Below are 20,426 nucleotides of genomic sequence, written 5' to 3' on the forward strand. Positions count from 1 at the left end.
ATGTACCATGAAAATAAATAGCTAGCAATACCTCTGATCAAGTATTATTTCATACAAATTACTAAATACCATCCATTTTTCTTACCAATTACCCTAAAGTCTTTGAGTTATATGAACTATTAGTAAATGTCACCAGAAGTAAAACAGATAAATCTTATTTCACATGCCATTAACTAACTGGAGTAACAAACAGGGTGACCCTTGTGTGTTTATAGAAGCTGATAACTTTTCATTGAAATTTAGCAGTCAAGATAACAAGTGTTTATGGTATTTATGTGCAACCAAACATACATTAATTATTTTAAAAAACTTTAGAGTATTTATATCTTAATTACAAAACAAAAACAAAAACGTTGTGTTGAACAGAATATAGGATATAGGCCTTAACATTATTATTATTATTCAACCACTTGCTGAATGCAGAGTGGGAGCAAAATATTCTATAAGTTTAGAAATATGCTTTAATTCTATGCATCTGTCATAGACTGTTTCAGAAATCTACTTTGTGAAAGAATACACCTTAAATTCTGTAAATATATTCTTGGTGTTCATAAGAAAAGTACAAATTTTGCAGTATTGTCTGAATTGGGAAGGTTCCCCCTGCATTATGATATTGTCAAATTGTTAATCAAAAGTTGGTATAGATTTGAAAATTTTTCCACAGAATTTCCTTTACTTATAGATGCATATGAATGTAGTAAAAATCTTTTTGTACATGGAAAGAGCTCATGGTTCGCATTTATACAGAAATTAAGAAATATACTGAATATCAAAGATGAAGTAATTTGTTATGGGAAGCATAAATTTAAGTCACTCTGTCATAAAACCATATTAGATTATTATGTAAAAAATTGGTATACAAGTCAACAAAGTTATACCGATGGTAAATTAAGCACATATGTAAAACTCAAACAAAATTGGGGTTATGAGAATTATTTATCAGTAGGCCTAGTTAAAAATTTTCATCACAGAAAATCTCTATGTAAATTAAGAATTTCTTGTCACAGATTGCAAATTGAAGTGGGAAGATTTACCAACATCCCTCGAGAAGATCGATTATGCAATAGATGTAACTCTAACAGTGTAGATGATGAAACTCATTTTCTGATAACATGTAAAAAATATGATCATCAAAGAAAAGAAATTTTTCAATCAATTAAAAGTAAATTTCCAAATTTCTCGGCATTAGATGATGAACAAAAACTTTTTTGGTTACTCAATACTGAAGACAAAGAAACTCTTAATTCTGTGGGCAAATTCATAAATGATAACATGTTGTAGTAGCCATACACTATTATATATAGTATTCCCTTTAACTGAAATAGTACAATATTATTGTTGAAATGAGCAATGTCATTTACAAATTGTTATACTATCCATTGGCATATCTTTTCTTTATTATTGTAATAATTTCATACTTGTCTGTTATGGGCTCTAAATTAGAAAATAAATGTTCTGTTCTGTTCTATATATAAACCTATTAAGATTTTTTTCTTATTTCACCCAAACTCTGTATTCGTGTAGTTTTAGAATACTCAGTACCTCAATACCTATTACATTGAGTCCACAAGAAACTGAAACTGTTCTATTTCTTAAAAATTACAGTTTAAATATTTTGCTAATGAATCACAACTTAAATAATCAAAAATTGAATTTAAATATATACCAATGCTGTACATGTACGTAACCAGAGACATCTATTATATGTCTCTGACGTAACCAATATTAACGAGGAAATTCGGATTATGTACATAACGGATTATGGTTCATTTTGTATCTGAAAAAAAAAAAAATCAATTAAATAATCAAATACAGTCAAATGGAAAAAATGATACGTATGACTAGCCTCAATAAGCAAGTCACCAAAAGCAAAATGTCCATATATTCCAAACAACTTCTTGGATAAATAGCCGATTCACTTCAAAGCAGGACCGCCATGCAAAATCTGATTGTGATGTAACGACAACGTCACAGTCGAAATCTCGCTCCAACAGAAGTATACTCTCAGAGGACGTCGGGTAATATTTCCGGACAGTTTTTTTTTTATTTTATTTTATTTATCTTTTTTTATTTTTTATTTTTTTGGTACTGTTGGATGTAGAGTTGAAGGAAGTAGATTATATCATAGGTTTGGACCTCATCGTTTGTCCCAAATCCAAGATGGCAGCATGCACTAACCTTGATATGGCCATGGAGGGTCCAAAAAAATTTCAATGTTGTGTAATCGTTAAAAATATTCAACCTATATATAGATGTGTAATTTTTTTTTGTGATACACTGATGTTCCTTTATGGCAGATCAAGGCTAAAGTTAATTTTTAAATGTAGGTCAAACTCCAAGGTCAAGAGGTTGAAAATCTTGGTACACAAAGAAAGGTCTTGTCACAAGAATACACATGTGAAATATTATAGCCCTAACATCAACCAATCAGAAAATATGTTCAAATGTACCAGGTAGGTCATACTCAAAGGTCTTGTCACAAGGAATTCTCATGTGATATATGAAAGTTTCAAGAAAAGAAGTTGTCTTGGAGCAAATAGATACGGAAGCGTATTAGTGCCACGAATTTTTTTTTTTTTTTTAAGTTGGTAATTCCAACTTTAAAGTTGGCTTTTCCAACTTTAAAGTTGGCAATTCCAACTTTAATCTTGGCTTTTCCAACTTTAAAGTTGGCAATTCCAACATTAAAGTTGGCTTTTCCAACTTCAAAGTTGGCTTTTCCAACTTCAAAGTTGGTAATTCCAACTTTAAAGTTGGTAATTCCAACTTCAAAGTTGGCACTAATACGCTTCCGTATGTAGATAAATTCTTATATAGTTTTATTCTAAAGGCAATAAGGTTAATCTGAAGAATGATATATATGATTTCTTTATTTATTATTGCTATTTTATTGAAGGGTTTTATTTGTTTCTTGTTTTATTCGAGGTGGTGTATTTAAAGAAATTCGTAGGATTCATTGAATAATGTTATTGCTTTTCTCACCATATGCTGATTTAAAGTGGGCTAACTTAAAAATCGGTTGAGGCTATCTGGTACCATTTGCAAGAAAGTCCAACAGGGAAAAAAATTCAAAAGTTTATGTGTTGTGGACTATTGTGCTCCGTTTTTGATTATTCCAATATGACCTTTTGTTTAAATAAAGTCACTTGCATTTTTTAGACCCATGTGGTATTAGTTTACAATCTTTATCAAACTGCATGAAGTTTGTCAGCTAGAAGATGAAGTTATGGTAAAGGTTGGTTACAATTTTGTAAACAGTTGAATCATGTAATATTTATCTGTCACTGGAGCGGACTATAAAGTGGGACTGCAGGCGAGAGCGAAAGTTGGTGCCGTTTTCATCATTTATTAAAACCCCACCCCAACCCCCTCCAACCCCCCCCCCCCCCGCCGGAAAAGTGGGGTGGGGTGTATGTATTTTGAAGGGGGTGTCCGTCCGTCCTTCCTTCCTACACTTGGGGTAGCCATCCTTTATCCACAACTCCTCCTATATCACCGAATAAAATTTAGTGAGACTTTCAAAGAATCTTTATTACATATAGTGTCATTGTACACCTCCTATTTTACGATCGGACAGATGTTTGGGTTTTCCATAGCAACACATGGACATTTCATTTCTTTTTATAATATTTGGGATACCCATCTCTTATCGCAACTCCTCGTTTACCACTGTATAAAATTTATGAGATTTTCACATTTTTTTTTTTTTACATAGCACCATTATGCACCTCCTATTTTATTTCCGATCGGACAGACATAGCAAAACATAGACACTGTCATTCTTTCTATAATATTGGGGGTACCGACTACCCATCTCTTATCCACAACTCCTCCTATACAGTGTACACTGAATAAAATCTAATGACACTATGGGTTTACCATAGCAAAAGATAGACACTACTATTCTTTCTCCAATATGGGGGGGGGGTCCCATCTCTTATTTATTCGTGTACCTGGATATAACTTCTCAACCAATAAGAGATAATCATGTAGAAAGTGGAAAAATCTCAAAATGACCCCGCGTCATTCTTGAGTAGCAGCTCTAAATTTTATACTACACCAGCTTAAACTTCTCACATTTTCATCTTCTTTTCCAGACCAAGTGAGCTACTTTCTATGGTGGCATATTTCTGCCCCCTACATGCAAGATAAATTATGTTAACATGCAAGAAAAGTATTTCAACATGCAAGAGAATTATGTCAACATGCAAAATAATTATGTTGACATGCAAAGTACCAATCTTTTTTGAGAATCTAATTTTAATGTTGGTAAAATTACTTACCAACGCCAGTATGCGACATCATACAAGCAAGCTGCAACAGAGTTATGTTGACATGTGACTTATTTATGTTAACATGCAAGATAATTATGTTAACATGCAAGATATTTATGTCAACATGCGACTTATTTATGTTAACAAGCAACATAATTATGTAGAGATGCAACTTATTTATTTCAACATGAAAGATAATTATGTTAACATGCAACTTATTTATGTCAACATGCGACTTATTTATGTCAACATGTGAGTTATATTTAACATGCAAGGTATTTATGTCAACATGCAAGATAATAAGTTGCATGTTTACATAATTTCTCGCATGTTGACATAATCAATTCGCATGTTAACATAATTATCTTGCATGTTGACATAAATAAATTGCATGTCTACATAATTATCTTGCATGTTGACATAAATAAGTTGCATGTCTACACAATTATCTTGCATGTTGACATAAATAAGTTGCATGTCTACATAATTATCTTGCATGTTAACATAAATAAGTCGCATGTCAACATAATCCTGTTGTTTCTTGCTTGTATGTCATATAATGGCGTTAGTAAGTAAGTTTACCAATATTAAAATTAGATTCTCTAGAGAGATTGGTAACTTGCATGTCAACATAATTATTTTGCATGTTGGCATAAGTAAGTCGCATGTCTACATAATTTGTTAACATAATTTATCTTGCATATAGGGGGCAGAAATATGCCACCATAAATTTCAACTAAACTTTATGGTGGCATATTTCTGCCCCTTGTGTGCAAGTTATTTTTCTGTCAAATATGTTGACATGCAAGATAAATATGTTGACATGCAAGATAGTTATGTCAACATGCAACATAACTATGTTGACATGCAGGAAAATTGCAATCAAATAAAAATAATAAAAACTCTTCAAAAATCTCAAATATAGCCCACATGTGACATCCAACATGCTAGATGCTACTTATTTATGTCAACATGCATTTTATTTATGTTAACATGCGAGATAAATATGTTGATATGCAACTTATTTATGTCAACATGCAACTTATTTATGTCGACATGCAACTTATTTATGTCGACATGCAACTTGGTTATGTTGACATGCGAGATAAATATGTTGACATGCAACATATTTATGTCGACATGCAACTTATTAAATTTTACATGCATTTTTCAGATACAGTTCTGCTATGACCTTAACCTTAGACCTTGAATCATAGTTCAAGGTCACTGCCCACCCTTTAAAAGAGACCTCGGATATGAACAGATGGGCAGACGGACACAGTAATTACTATAGGTCGCCCTAAATGGCCCAAAGGGGCCCTAAAAACGTTTTATAATCTACGGTCACGTTTCTGATTCGCCAGGACATTTTATCTAAGGAAATTCAATTTATACTTTGTTGTCCACCTCATATTATAGAAAATAATTTAAAATGCAACATTTTCTTGAATAAATTTTGAACATTAAAATCAACTTAAAAAAAAAAAAAACAAAAAAAAACCAGAACGGTGTCTCATTACACGTGTCTTGGGTAGTAACGAATCTGCACGCTCACACAAATGTTCAAATTGTGTATACTTTCTTTTGCATTTAAATTCAATCATTTAATTCAAAATCTTATCAGTTTGAAAATAGATCATATTTAAAAAAGCATATATCCAAAATTAAATCACAAATCGATCATAGTCACTGTAAACTTTTTCGCCATTACTAGGTCTTCAGACTTTTACATCGATTTGTGATTTAATTTTTGGATAATTACGTTCTTTAAAATTATATATATATATATATATATATATATATATATATATATATATATATATATATATATATATATATATATATATATATATATATATATCCGCTACTCAACATAAAACATAACTAAGTTGCATGTCAACATATTTATCTCACATGTCAACATAACTAAGTTGCATGTTGACATAAACAAATTGCAAGTTGACATAACTAAGTTGCATGTTGACATAAATAAGTTGCATGTTGACATAAATAAGTAGCATGTTAACATACCTAAGTTGCATGTTGACATAAATAACTTGCATGTCAACAACATATTTATCTCGCATGTTAACATAAATAAAATGCATGTCGACATAAATAAGTAGCATCTAGCATATAGGAAGTCACATGTGGGCAGTATTTGAGATTTTTTAAAGATTTTTTATAATTCTTATTTGATTACAATTTTCTTGCATGTCATCATAGTTATGTTGCATGTTGACATAACTATCTTGCATGTCAACATATTTATCTTGCATGTCGACATATTTGACAGAAAAAATAACTTGCACACATGGGGCAGAAATATGCCACCATAAAACTTCCTACAAAACATCCCTTGTTTTGTTCAAGAGGTTGTATAAGGAGACAATTCATAAAAAGTGAAAATTTCAATATTTTCTTTACAGATTTAAGTCCAAGTACATTTTGGTCAAATATCAGTGTAATAGAAATAATATTTTAATATAAGGAAAAAGTACCTTCTTACAAGTATTTTACAAAGTTTATAGATGCCTAATATAAAAGCTCCATCTCACAAAGTTCAACATTACAAACAAGTTAATATCACATGAAGCATTTGACGAAGTATTTGGTAAACAAGACTCAGACACCTTTCTTGGAGTCTGACGAAAACTGTTCCAATTCCTGATTCAAACCTTTTTTTCCCCTAAAAATTATATATTTTGCAAAGTTTCTTTCTTTTTTTAATGTTGAACATTCGCCAAAGGCTGTGAATGTGTGATCAATTTTTATGGTAATTTCCAAACATTTTACTGCAACGGTCCCAAGTCTCGGACATTTTTGTATAAGCTTTTTTCCTAATTAGTAAGTCAGTACGATTTCTTATTTGTATAGTTCAATAAATGAAAAAGAAACTAACAAAAAGAAAATAAGAACTAACGTATATCTTATCATTAGGTAATATGGCATGAAAACCTAGTTTTCACCTACCCCATATTATTTTTTGCAGAAACTATTTCTGAAGAAAAAAATCGTGTTTTCACGATCTTTAGTGATCTGTTCAAGTCAGCATTGACGATTCGACCAGGAATACCCCAACACTATTAAGGATAAAACAATTTAATACTGTACGGTTGTTAACTCTAAAATGGCATTCTACATTAAAATAAAAATGTTACGAAGTCCAAATGAACATGCAAATCCTTATGTTTTTGCGGGAACGCCACCTATCCAAGCTTTGTTTTTCCTTTGGATGTTGGTCAATACTTCCTTTTCTACATTAGCCTTAAAATGCACCCATTTCCGATAAATAAACACCTGGTTTTTTATGTAGTTGTGGGAGGGGTAATTTTGTACCTGAAAAAAAAACAAATATTCTGTGAATAGTAAAATCTTCTTCGCAAATTAGTCTGAAATCAGGCATAGCATTTTTTCATTACATAGCCCAAGGAAAAGAAAAGTAAACTTTTAAGATTGTGGCTTTTTTTAACTTTTAAAAATTAATACAATATGAAAGACCCTGTATCTGTTATAATGCCCACTTACCAAGTCAGTGACAATCCTTAAGACTTTAACATTAGCCTCCCTGAGGAAGAGACGCTTGGAGATGAGGATACACTCCGCCCCCTCGCTGACCAGACTCAGTTGTGTAGATGGGGTGGAGATCAGAGACTCCAAACCCTGTTAGACAGAGAATATAGGACAATACATAAAATACAATTACATAGCAAGTTATGCTTCTCTTTGGTGCCACTTTGGACCTCCTTTTACCGACAATCATATAGATGTTTTAGAAATTGTAAAGGAAGAAATATGAGATTTCTAAATGTTAAAATAATTAATACCAAACTCACTTCTTTTAGTCTTAATTGCAACTTCGGATGTATAAGAAGGGATCGTCTGATTAAAACTGCTATATAGCTATTTTGGTAATAGTCATCAATACAAATTGCCGTATTAAATACATTTAATATATTTCACATACAAAGACTTGTCCCGTCTTTAATTCTGAAATCTGGGCGTAGGCCGTGATGAGGGGCTCAGAACATCTATTGCGTTGTACGTACTCCTAGAAACAATAAGTTTTATATATATATATATATATATATATATATATATATATATATATATATATATATATATATATATATATATATATACTTAGAAGAAGCACTTATGCAAGTATTCAGTACCTCTTCGCAATCCAGAATTTCTTCCATAAGCCGTGGTTTGGAGGACATCGTTCTGCGATCCGACTTTTGGGATTTTCTATGTGGATCTGAAAATTACGCATTTTCTTTTACTCGTTACAGTGCTTTATCCAAATATCAATTTTGAATAAAATAGAATACTCAACATGGCCAATATTTTGCAGTTTTCATTCAAACGATATACTGGTACAGTGAAGCATTCGGGGGGACATGCGCAGATTTTTTTTATATAGATAAAATCCAAAATTGTACAGTTGAAAAAATTCCATAAATATTTTATATTCATATAAATTTTATTTAGATTTTGCTGGTAATATGGTACGTGCTAAGATTTCTTTTTTTCATTTGGCGAAAAACAAAATTACACCCAAAATGAAGAAAAACACATGTATGTAGAAATCCATTCATTACATGATCATTACTTATAAAAATAATAACTAGAGCAAAGCTCGTTGCAAAGAAACGAGTAGGTCTTCCGTCCGATTTTCAGTTTCACTGTTTGTAAGATGGATAAAGGAAGGTAAAGCATTTGAAAAAAGAAGATCTCTAGACCAAAAATGATGTCGATCTGTATTTAGTATATATTTATGATTGAAATCTAGGCTGATATTCCTGAAATTAAGCAATTTATGACTAAACCAGAATACAACAAGTTCGTATATTGATAAATGTGTTACCAGCCGAATGTCTTCTGTGTGTCATCTGGTTTATTTCGTCGTCAGCTGTTGTTGACATTTTTTCTGTGGTACTTTCTGACATCTATAAAAGAAAGCTGGATGTTACACTCTATATACACATTATAAACATTGTTTAATTTGCATTGGGCTTCCGTATACGTAGCGACACCCCCGGGTTGACACACTGTTCACCAGCCTCTCTCTATCGTAAACAAAAATAACCCAATCAGTATATATACCGACATCCGGACTCACACGCTGTTCACTAGTTTCTCTATCATACCATCAATAACCTAACCCGTTTACGTAGCAACACCCGGAATGACACTTTGGTCACAAGCATCTCTCTTTCGTACCCAACAATAACCCGATCCGTATACATGTATATACCGACATCCGGACTCACACGCTGTTCACCAGCTTCTCTCTATCGTATACCTATCAATAACCAAATCCGTTTACGTAGCAACACTCAAAATGACAAACTACTCACAAGCTCCTCTCTTTTATACCCAACAATAACCCAATTTGTATATATACTGATATCTGGACTTACACACTGTTCACCAGTTTCTCTACTGTACCATCAATAACCCAATCCGTTTACGTAACAACACCCGGAATGACACACTACTCACAAGCTCCGGATCCTCTCTTTCGTACCCAACAATAACCCAATCCGTATATATACCGATATCCTGACTCACACACAGTCCACCAGCTTCTCTCTATCGTACCCATCAATAACCAAATCCGTTTAAGTAGCCACACCCGGAATGACACACTACTCACAAGCATCTCTCTTTCTGTTGTCCCCATCAATAATTTTAATTCAATCCGTTTACGTACCGATATCGTGCTAACACACTGCTCACCAGTTTCTCTCCATTATATTGTGTTTGTCAATAACCCAAATATACAATGCAGAGTTGCCCGGAAAATACCAGTGGTGGGAATTACCTGTGGTAAATACCGGTATTTCCAGTCCCGGGGATTTTCTATAACTGGGAAATCTTGGGAAATAGAAAAGCTAGTCTTTTATTTCTTTAATTCATTCAATCTTCAAAAAAATTCAGAAATAAAATAAACATAAATACAGAAGATGAATAATATTGAATATGTCTCAAGCTGCAATTTAATATATTCAGAATGTATCACTACTCCAGGACTCCTACCAATAAGCATTCTGAAGCAGTACCCATTTCCTTGGCTGTATATTGAAAACAAAAAATGAAATTTTTCCAATTCGTTTCTTTTCAGTTTTGTAAATTAATAAGTTTATTAATAAATAAATCCAAGAATTAAACAAACTTGGTGTAATCCTTCTACATGTATGAACACTGTAGTTATTACAATCGATCATGTTGTTTTTAACAAATTGCTCTGGACAGTTTTGTGCTCCTGTTTTGAGAGATAATTACCTTGAGTAGAACTGAAAGGCCTCTCTTTAGTTTTCATGTTTACACCATACTCTACATTTAACAATTTTCTTCAATCCTTCTTTAGTTACAAAAAAACCCAATTGGGCTCTTTTGGGTTTATTTCATGGACCTTTATAGACTACATCTGACTTTAGCATGAATCAAATGAACCTCATGTCTGGTATATAAATTACTTGGAAACCAGAAATTTTTATGTAGGGACAGTGATACCAGGTCGAGAGCCAATAAGGTGTTCTACATGTTTATGTCCCAACAAATATGATTAAAATTATGAAATATGTAGCTATTTCTTATTTACAGTAATTCCCGGTAATTACAAGTATTTCCTACCGTCCTTGAAAATATGAGTATTTCCCGTTGTGTGTGTGTGTGTGTGTGTGTGTGTGTGTGTGTTTTGCCAACCTGATACCATGTACCGATGCACTTTCATCAGCATCTCTTTATCTCTCATACCCGGACCATTCTATGCAGTCGTACACGAATACGTAGATACCAAATTGGTATCAATAAATCTTATCTAATACGTACCGACACCCGGGCTGACACGCTGCTCACCAGTTTGTCTCTATCTATCGTACCCGTCAATAACCCAATCCGAAACTTGTCTTTGGAACTGGTTTTGTTATCTGTTCCTACGAAATAAACTATAATCTAGTATTCCAGTCTGTTATGTTGTTATTACAGTGTCTTCTTTTTTCCTTCAAATACTAGTAAGTGCCTTAGACACTCTTACTTGGACAAGAGTCCATTGCGTGTATCTTCTTCATAGTTGTATACAAGGGAAACGCCTCTTCCACCTCGGGGGCAAACATCTTTCTAATTCTGTCTGGGCGTGTGTCCGATTTCCGGCTTTGGAAATCGCTCACGATTTTACATTTTCCCTTTATTCCAAAAAAGAAAGGATTTTTAAGAAAATTAATTTTCATTGTTTTCTTGTCCACATAAAAGACAGAGTGCATTTATTTTGTCTCTTACCGCTTTAACGACGATGATGTATTTACTTTCCAGACTGTCTCTGACAATCACGTCATCAGGTCTGAAAATGTTCATTTTAGTTATCTTACATTTTCTCTTGCTTTCTTTCCTTTTTTACCATTATCATTTCTTCATTTTGCTTTATTATTTTCATAAAGCAAATTTTTGGTGTAAGTACACAACAGTTACTAACTTGAAATACTGGTAGAAAAACTGGCTTGTGTTGTGCTGGAAAGCTTTGTCGCAAGGGAAATCTTTGAACAACATCAGTGATCTAAAATGGGTTTTTAATTTTGATGTACTTAGAGGCAACAAATGTTCTCAAACTTTTGATTGAAAATTGATTTTTTTTTCTTACTTGCAGAATTCTACGTTTTGTTCTCTCTGTTTTCGAAGTGGCTCTTTGATTATGACATCGAAATCCTTTAAAATCGAGCAAATCAAGTAAACCCCAGTTTAGTTTAAATATAAAATTAATACACAGTAATAATCAGTTGAAGAATGAATGATTTTCATACCTCTTTCAAAACGACTAGAAACTCGCACGTTGTTTTACAGATGATGGAGGCTGTTCGGAGTCCCCCGTGTATCAAAGAGATCTCCTTTAAATAGACCAATGAACTGCAGATCAATATTGGTTTCAAAATAAAATCACATCCTATACTTCCTTCAGATTTCACAAATAAAATGCCAAAATTTTGAATGAAAGTTTTTTTCATTATGAAAGACTACCCCAAACGTGTCCCCGCCGCTGAGTTCGTGAACGGTTCGCACGAATTTGTTTCCTGTTCTTGGGTCTTCGTCCAGGATGTTCACCATGGCTGTGCCTGTCAACATGATGTAGAACATGGAGGGAGGGTGGCCCTGTTTCAGAATCACTCGACGTGCCTCGTAACTGAAGATATATTATTCATGTAAATGATACGAACTACACGTTCATTTCTGATTCCATGTAAAAGAAAACAAAGATTGATTAAAAGAAATACAGGTATGTTGTTGTCAATTGAAGGATAACAGTTGTAAGTTTTGCATTGTGAGTAGCTTTTTGAACCTCTGTTTTGAAAAGACAGTTCTTGCTTTTGCAAACAATTAAACCTGTCTCAATTTAACTGCCTTAAGGTGGATTTATTTATTGTTAAAACAGAGGTAATCAATGATAACATAGTTCACATCAACGAATGTTATTAAGTAAGGCAAGTTCCAGACTAAACAAATTAATCTGTGCATCCCTAGATGCAACATTTACATAAGTTTGATCCAGGTAGGGTTTGCAGTTACTTGCCTGTTACTAACCTGGTCACTCAGTCAGAAAATGTGGGTCAAATCCAGCTTGCAAAATCCCAGATATACATGTATCATACATTTGCTCTAGGGAGGTGGAATATTTTAATTCCCAAATCTTTAACATGGTCACTCGTCCATAAAATGTAAGTCACATCCAACATCCAAAGCTTGTCTAAAAGTATGCAACCCTAGATGCAAAACCTTTAAGTTTTGTCCAGGTAGGGCTTGAAGCTACAGTGGAATGAGCCTGGAACAGCTGGTTTGAACCCCCCTCCCGACAATGGAAACGTAATGAAATAGAATCTCTGCTGATATGAAGTTAAAACTATCATTTTATGTGCAATACATTTTGTTAAAATTCGATGTACATTTAAACTATAATTTTTCCCATGTTACTGTTAATTATCTCCATCCCAATGATTCAAATGTAATTAGGGCCACAGCTTTATTTATTGTCACGCGCTAGTTGCATGTCTACATCTTTCAAAATACTTATACTATTCAAATTTTATTGTGCTAGCTTCCTTCTCAACATACACAATACGAAGTATGCGTGGAGGGTATTTAGAAGTCCTTCTAGATACAGAGAAATGTTTCTGCAACACACAATTTTCCTTATTATTCTTTTTGTCCCCCGCTTTCACGAAAGCGAGGGGACATTAAATCTCATTCGTCTGTCAGTCTGTCCGTCTGTCACAAAAACTTTAACCTTGGTCATAACTTTTAAATGAGAAGAGATAGTGCTTTCATATTTCACATGCACATTACCTGTGGCAAGACCTTTCTAAATATACTTTGATTTTTGACCCCGTGACCTTTGACCTTGAAGTTTGACCTACTTTTCAAAAGTTTTAACATTACTTTAAATTGGTCATAACATTTGAATGAGAAAGGATTGAGCTTTCATATATCAAACGTGTATATTACCCGTGACAAGACATTCCTAAATGTACTATGACTTTTGACCCCATGACCTTGACCTTGGAGTTTGACCTACTTTTCAAAAATTTAATCTTTGCTTACAACTTTTGATTAAGAAGAGATAGGTCTTACATATTTGACATGTACATTACCTGTGACAAGACCTTTCCAAATATGCTATGAATTTGACCCCGTGACCTTGACCTTGAAGTTAGACCTACTTTTCAAAAAAATTAACAATACTTTAAATTGGTTATAAAATTTGAACGAGAAAAGGTAGAGCTTTCATATTACACAAGTACATTACCTGTGATAACACCTTTCCAAATGTACTATAGTTTTGATCTGGACCTTGAAAATTGACATACTATTCAAAAATTTAATCTTTCCTTATAACTTTTGATTAAGAAGAGATCTTTCATATTTGACATGTATATCCGGTATTACCTGTGGCAAGACCTTTCCAAATGTACTATAATTTTGACCCCTTGACTTTGACCTTGAAGTTTGACCAAGACAGCTACTATATGTCATAAATAATGCCATCGCATCCACTAAGACATCGGAAGCGGGGGACCACAATTCTTTGAGTTTGCTTGTTTTTCTTTAGTTTCTTAATTTCTTTTACCTGCTCCACACGGGAAAAAATAACATTGTTAGATTAACTGTAGTTTTTATGCCCCCGCCATAAAATGGCCGGGGCATATAGCGTTACCCTGTTCCGTCCTCCGTCATTCTGTCATAATTCACTTTCCGTTATCTCTGCAACAGTTGCACACATTCAACTCAAATTTTACATATGGATACGTCTTAGGAATACGCAGGTCAACGACGAATTAGGTCATGGTCCGATGATTTTTGACAGAGTTATCCCTCTTGAACTCAGGAAAAAATAAATTTTCAGTTTCCGCTCTCTAACTTTTGTAGGGATGTATGTATAAGGTTGAAATTGCATATGTAGGTATTTTACCCGAAAATACAGGTCACGTTCGAATTTGGTCATGGTTCGATGATTTTTGACAGAGTTATCCCTCTTGAACTTAGAAAAGATGAGCAATTTTTAGTTTCTGCTCTCTAACTTTTTGTAGTGTTGTATGTATAAGGCTGAAATTGTATGTGCCTTAATTTTACCAGAAAATAGAGGTCAGATCTATTGAATTTGGTCGTGGTCCGATGATTTTTGACAGAGTTATCCCTCTTGAACATAGAAAAAATAAGAAATTTTCAGGTCTGCTCTCTAACTTTTTTAGGGGTGTATGTAAAATGTTGTAACTGCATATGCAGGTATTTTACCAGAAAATATGGGTCAAGTTCGAATACAAATTTAAATCTAAATATTGAATTTGAAATTTTGGCTGCTTGCAGGGTCATTCATGTCGATAACGACACATCTAGTTTCCCTTGCATTATTTATTCTCTTATTCCTTCTTGTTTATGCTTCCAAAAAGCCCGGAATTTAAGGGGAAATAACAATTTTCCCACCTTTGGTACTGCATACAGCGGGCTAGTTGTATCTGTGTGTGTACGGGGTAGTCCTGAAAGGAGGCGTTGTCCCTCATTAGAGCCATTATCTGTCAAATAAAAACCCATTATAGGTACCGTCTTACGTAATTTTAGGCAACTTTATTAAATGAGCCATTTATAAAAATCTGCACTCACCACTTGAATGTTCTGGAGAGTCCTTCGTTCTTTAGGTATGGAGAGCAGCTCTTTTAACTTGTCTCTTAGCTACATTTGATAGAAAGAAAAAATGTAAGGCTTTTATTTTCGAGTCAGTTTTTGAAATAAATTTGACACTTTATCCGGTGTTGCGCTTATACCTTTGTACAGTTGTATACTTGCAGACTTGAAGTAACAATGTAATTATGGGCTACTTTGAGACTTACAGGTGATGTTCACAATTTGTTCTTAACGAAATGTCTTCATTTACGATAGCTCTTAAATTCTCATTTAATACATATTTCACATTTTGACAGTAGCATTACCAGAGAAGGTTGTGGCAGTTTTGCAGCTCTTTGTACTGGTGTTAAACTAGAAGTATTTAATATCTAATCTATTAACTTGTAAATGATTTAATGTGTTTGATTCAATTGGTTGTTAAGTTTTTATGTAACACTTACTGGTTCAAATTTCCCGTATGTATTGGGATTGAATGCCAAGACTTGGTTCATGTCATCCCGTAAATGGATGTACATCTCCATAAACGACCAGTCACTGGTGTTGGGTTTTAGAGTGTATCTGCAAAAGTCCCATTCAAAGATTTTCTATTTACTGGGTTGTTAAAAAAATAAGACAATATTCTCATTATGACATTTAATTATATTTTGCCTTTATTAATCATATTAATGTGAAGCGGAGTGGATCAGATACCCTTGACTCGGGAAGATGGTCTTTATGTAATTACTTTTTTTATATGTCGCCCACCTTTAATGGGGCAAGGTCTGGAAGCATTGTTCTACATGCACAATGTACACCAACGTATTCGTGTGCGACTTCACGACCTTCTTTTACTCGTGAATATTTCTTGTAGCGAACCATCAATTTAGTTGTGTATTATTGTAAAAGTCGTGGATACCGACATATCGCGAATAACAGTTCATGTACAGTTTAAATTATGAATATAAAGGGGTGGGGTGGGACTGTGATATTTACCTCTTTAACCATATCCATATCCCGGATACAATCAGGACACTTCTGGCGATTCTTCTGAATTTGACAATGGACTAGAATGTGTATTATAAAACTATGAATACCAGTTACCAATATGTCAGAAAATATTGAAATGATATAACAAAGAACAGATTAAACATTAGAAAGGACATAAAATATACTTAAGAAATAATTAAAAAAAATGTGCAAATTAAAATATGTGCAATCTAGGCAGTCGCACTCAAGGTGAATGAAATTATAACCTTCTCCGGTACGTAGTTCTGCAAATAAAGAAATCTGGCATGAAATCTTGTGGAATTTTTTTCACAGGGAAATGAAATTTTATTTTGTTCTTATCTCTTTATCCATCAACCAAGATTAAACAAAAGGACAGATGGAGAACTAACCGGTTCCCGTGGAGAGAGATCCTCTTTTGGTGAAGGCAAGGGAGGGAACAGTAGACCTTTAGTTGACATCCGCCTCCTCCTCTGCAGACGACCAAGACCTCGACTCAACATCCGAAGATGCTGCTCCCCAGTCACTGACGTCACAGAACTTCGGCGATGTTCGTTACCGATTGAAATGACGGAGCTCCGACGTCGAACCGGTGAAACACGACCGGAGCTCCTGATACTGGTTGTGCCAGAGTTTATAGATGACTGCTGTTTGGGATTCTTTTGTGATTCCAAGGGTCTTAGTGAGAATTCTTTTAGCAGAAGTTTGTACTGTGACTCTGCCTCTGATCTGGCCAAGGAAGTGCCAAGTCTGACGACAAAGTCCGGCGTGTCCCGATCATCGCTTTTGCTATCTGAAAGATTCTCACCCGGATCCAGAAGATGTGGCACATCCAGACTCTGAATCGGAGTAGATGTCAACAGACGATCCTCTTCAATCGAGTTATCCATAACTGAACAAATTTGTGGATTCTTCCAACAAAAACAGACTAACACTCAGCAGAATCACAGACTTTCTGTTACATATGTTTCTTTTATTTAAGACGTAATTACGGATACTAGATAAAGACTTTCTCGTTTTGATAAGTAAACATGGTGGTATTTTGTGGAGAGGTTAGGCATTATACAAACCATGGAACAGATTTATTGGTCATTTATAAGAAGAATGGTCGAGTTACTCGGGAGAGTGACGGTATTGTTCAATCTTTATCTCTAAGAAATAACAGATTCCCTTCTGAATAGTTCGATACATCAAATAGAAACGTTTATCAATGAATATCGTGTTTAATCTCTCTTTTTATCGGACTTAAATTGAACTTGGCAGAGTGGTGGCATAGTAAACGAAAAATGTATTGACACTTTCGTAATCTATCTAACTCTTGCTTTCATTCCGTTTAAATTTTTCAAAGAGCGTTCTCGATTGTTTTTGGTTTATTTTTCCTGTCTTATTTGTTTCCTTTCGTTTACCAGGATAGCCACTTCTCGTGAGAAAAATCAATACAGAAGACGTACAGTTTATTCTTTATCACGGTATGCATAACTATAAAGAAAAGACACTCTATGGTCATAGTCCTGGTGTAGATGAAGATTTAAAGCTATAGGCCCTATATGGCGTATCTGAGCTAAAAAAATAAAAATACGACATTGAGTGTAGATAAACATGATATATGTTATTTACGTTCAAATTAAAATTTTCGCCGATTTTGAACTTGAATAACCTCATGTTTCCATAGTTAAATTGATTTTAAACTGTGTCTGTTAATTAAATGCGGAGTCGGTAAATAAATCGGTTATTGTTTTAAATTTCTATATCTTTGAAACGAGATTGATTTAAATTGCGTAATTTACAGGAAAGACCTATATCTTTATATAGAGTAATAAAACAAATAGAAAGATCTTTTTTAATTTTAGTTAGTCTGAACTAAAAAATACGCAATATATGACTTTAAAAAGAATTAAAATTGTCCATTTTTTGACTCTCTATTACAGCAGAGCGTTTACAAGTTTTAACGTTGTTTGTTCGCAGAGGGCATGCGCAGATCGGGGGGGGGGGGGGTTCCGGCTCCACCCTGGAATTTGCAGAGTTATTAAAAGTATATACTGAAGCAAATAAAAAATGGCTTTGGACAACCCCCCCCCCCCCCCCCAAGAAAACGTGGATCCCACCATCACCACCACGAAATAGGTGTTTTTCATGTTTGTGAAATGCATTTTAGGTTGTTTTTATTTTTGGTTTTGCTTGTCCTGGATCCGCGCCTGTAGGAGCATTTCCCTCTTTAAATCAAGTGGTTTAATATAACTTTTCAAGATTACTTTTATCTAACTTCATAAAATGGTACAAATTGGTGAGAGAAATTCACGTTAAAATTGTCTGGCTTTAAAATTCCTTACGACATAAAAATGCATTTCTTCAACCATCCATACTATAACATATCAAACATCCATACTATTACATATCATGCATGAATTTGCAACATAGAGATTGAACGTGAAACAATGAGACTTAATTGATCCAGTAGATAGAAAGATAGGTTGAACCAACACTATAAACGTTGCTAGTTGCTACAAAGGCAACAACTGTACTAAAGGTATCAGTTTTGTACATGTATATGAAAAAAAAAACAAAATTTAAAACCGTTCAAGTCACTTCCTCTTTCTTCACGGTAGATTTTAACCAAAATTTACTATAATGACAAGTTATGCTCCTTTTCTAAAATAATTTTCATATAAAATTTATGGAGCCCAATAATAATGCTTTCCACTTATCCGATTTTGTTAGATTTTTTATCACATTTATTTTTGCATTCTGAGTTTATGTATAACAAAAATATTCTAATGCAATCACATGTAGTTTGATGTTGGAGGATATTAAAATTGACTGGACTATAGCAGGTGAGACTACAAGCATAATGTATTCAATGACACGATTTTTTTTTAATTTTACGAAACTCTTCAATTCTTAATTGTGCTAATTAAAGAGGTGGTTCCAAAATCTTTGCCCTGGTTACTATTACTCGTCTGTTAAAAGCAGATTAGATGTATGATGTAATCCTAACTTCATCATTCATGGAAAATAGATGAAAAGAGAATTCTTGCTGCATCCTTTAACATTTAGACAGAGAAATAAACACCACAGAGTATGCTACATCTATTTCATATCTGGATATTTTACTGACTATAGGTGATAATGCCAACTAAGGCCATTCCAAGTTTTTTCTCTGTTTAGCATCCACCCATCTTTCAAAAACCTACCTACCCATTCGCAAAAAACACACAAACCAAAAAAATAAAACACAGACTTTATAGTCGTAAAAATGATGTCATTCAAAAGATTTGATTTGATAAATCTATTTCCCTTGTTGAAAGATCTATTCTTAGCAAAACCGAGGTAATAAATGCTTTAAATATTCCTAATATGACATACTGTAGACAAATATTTATAGAAATTAACAGAATTCAAAGATTTTGACCAGAATAACCGATTTCAGGACTCCTGATTCTGTTTGTTTTTTCTGATATGGGATGTCAAAAACCAAAGCGCACACGGACGCTAAACATAGAAAAAACTTGGAATGGCCTAATGACTAAACTGTATGACAAACGGGATGACTTCAGCTTTTCCATCGTTCAACTTCCCTTATATGTAGTAATATTTCAACATCACCTGAATATGGTGTTTAAGTCTCCAAATTGATTTATTACACAAGGACAAGCTCCAAGTACGATCAGTTTTTAAACAGAGGCAGGCTACTGACAAAGAAGTTGATTTAAACCTCATTTACAGTAAGCGTTTTTTTTTGTTGCAAATTCTAAGGTCGTTATAATGCATTGTTTGCAAATACAACCTATCGTTGGGTTGTATTTTGTCCAATATATTTCATATTGGTTTGACCAGTCGACAGAGGATGCTTACTCCTGGGCACCTGATCCTGCTTCTCATTTCAAGGGGTTGGTGTTTTTACCCTGTTCATGATTCATATTCTTTACTGGATTTATGAGACTGATCACTGTTTGTTAACTACATCTTTTTCATGAAGTGTGTCAATAACAATATTTT

General features: G+C 33.7%; 1 protein-coding gene across 1 annotated transcript; it reads right to left on the minus strand.

The window, feature by feature from the left end:
- Window positions 1-7,458: 7,458 nt before the first annotated feature.
- LOC133196206 (cyclic nucleotide-binding domain-containing protein 2-like) lies at window positions 7,459-17,320 on the minus strand. Its single transcript, XM_061332121.1, has 17 exons — window positions 16,823-17,320; window positions 16,419-16,489; window positions 15,887-16,004; window positions 15,426-15,494; window positions 15,249-15,337; window positions 12,294-12,456; window positions 12,080-12,163; window positions 11,920-11,984; window positions 11,755-11,835; window positions 11,562-11,622; window positions 11,320-11,467; window positions 11,115-11,218; window positions 9,145-9,226; window positions 8,450-8,535; window positions 8,242-8,325; window positions 7,803-7,937; window positions 7,459-7,613 (listed from the first exon to the last, which is right to left on the minus strand). Exons 1-17 carry the CDS (start codon window positions 17,318-17,320, stop codon window positions 7,461-7,463), a joined length of 2,091 nt encoding a protein of 696 aa, XP_061188105.1. The 3' UTR covers window positions 7,459-7,460.
- Between the last annotated feature and the right edge of the window lie 3,106 nt (window positions 17,321-20,426).

This window comes from Saccostrea echinata, unplaced genomic scaffold, assembly GCF_033153115.1.
Source record: "Saccostrea echinata isolate AGI-Se365-2 ecotype Australia unplaced genomic scaffold, CSIRO_AGI_Sech_v1 ptg000030l, whole genome shotgun sequence".
Taxonomy (NCBI): Eukaryota; Metazoa; Mollusca; class Bivalvia; order Ostreida; family Ostreidae; genus Saccostrea; species Saccostrea echinata.

Coding starts and splice junctions, on each gene's coding strand:
- LOC133196206 (XM_061332121.1), bottom strand. CDS start 17,320: ATGGATAACTCGATTGAAGAGGATCGTCTGTTGACATCTACTCCGATT. Junction 12,457..15,248: donor CGCTGTATGCAGTACCAAAG/GTGGGAAAATTG, acceptor ATATATCTTCAG/TTACGAGGCACGTCGAGTGA. Junction 8,326..8,449: donor AAATTCTGGATTGCGAAGAG/GTACTGAATACT, acceptor TATTGTTTCTAG/GAGTACGTACAACGCAATAG.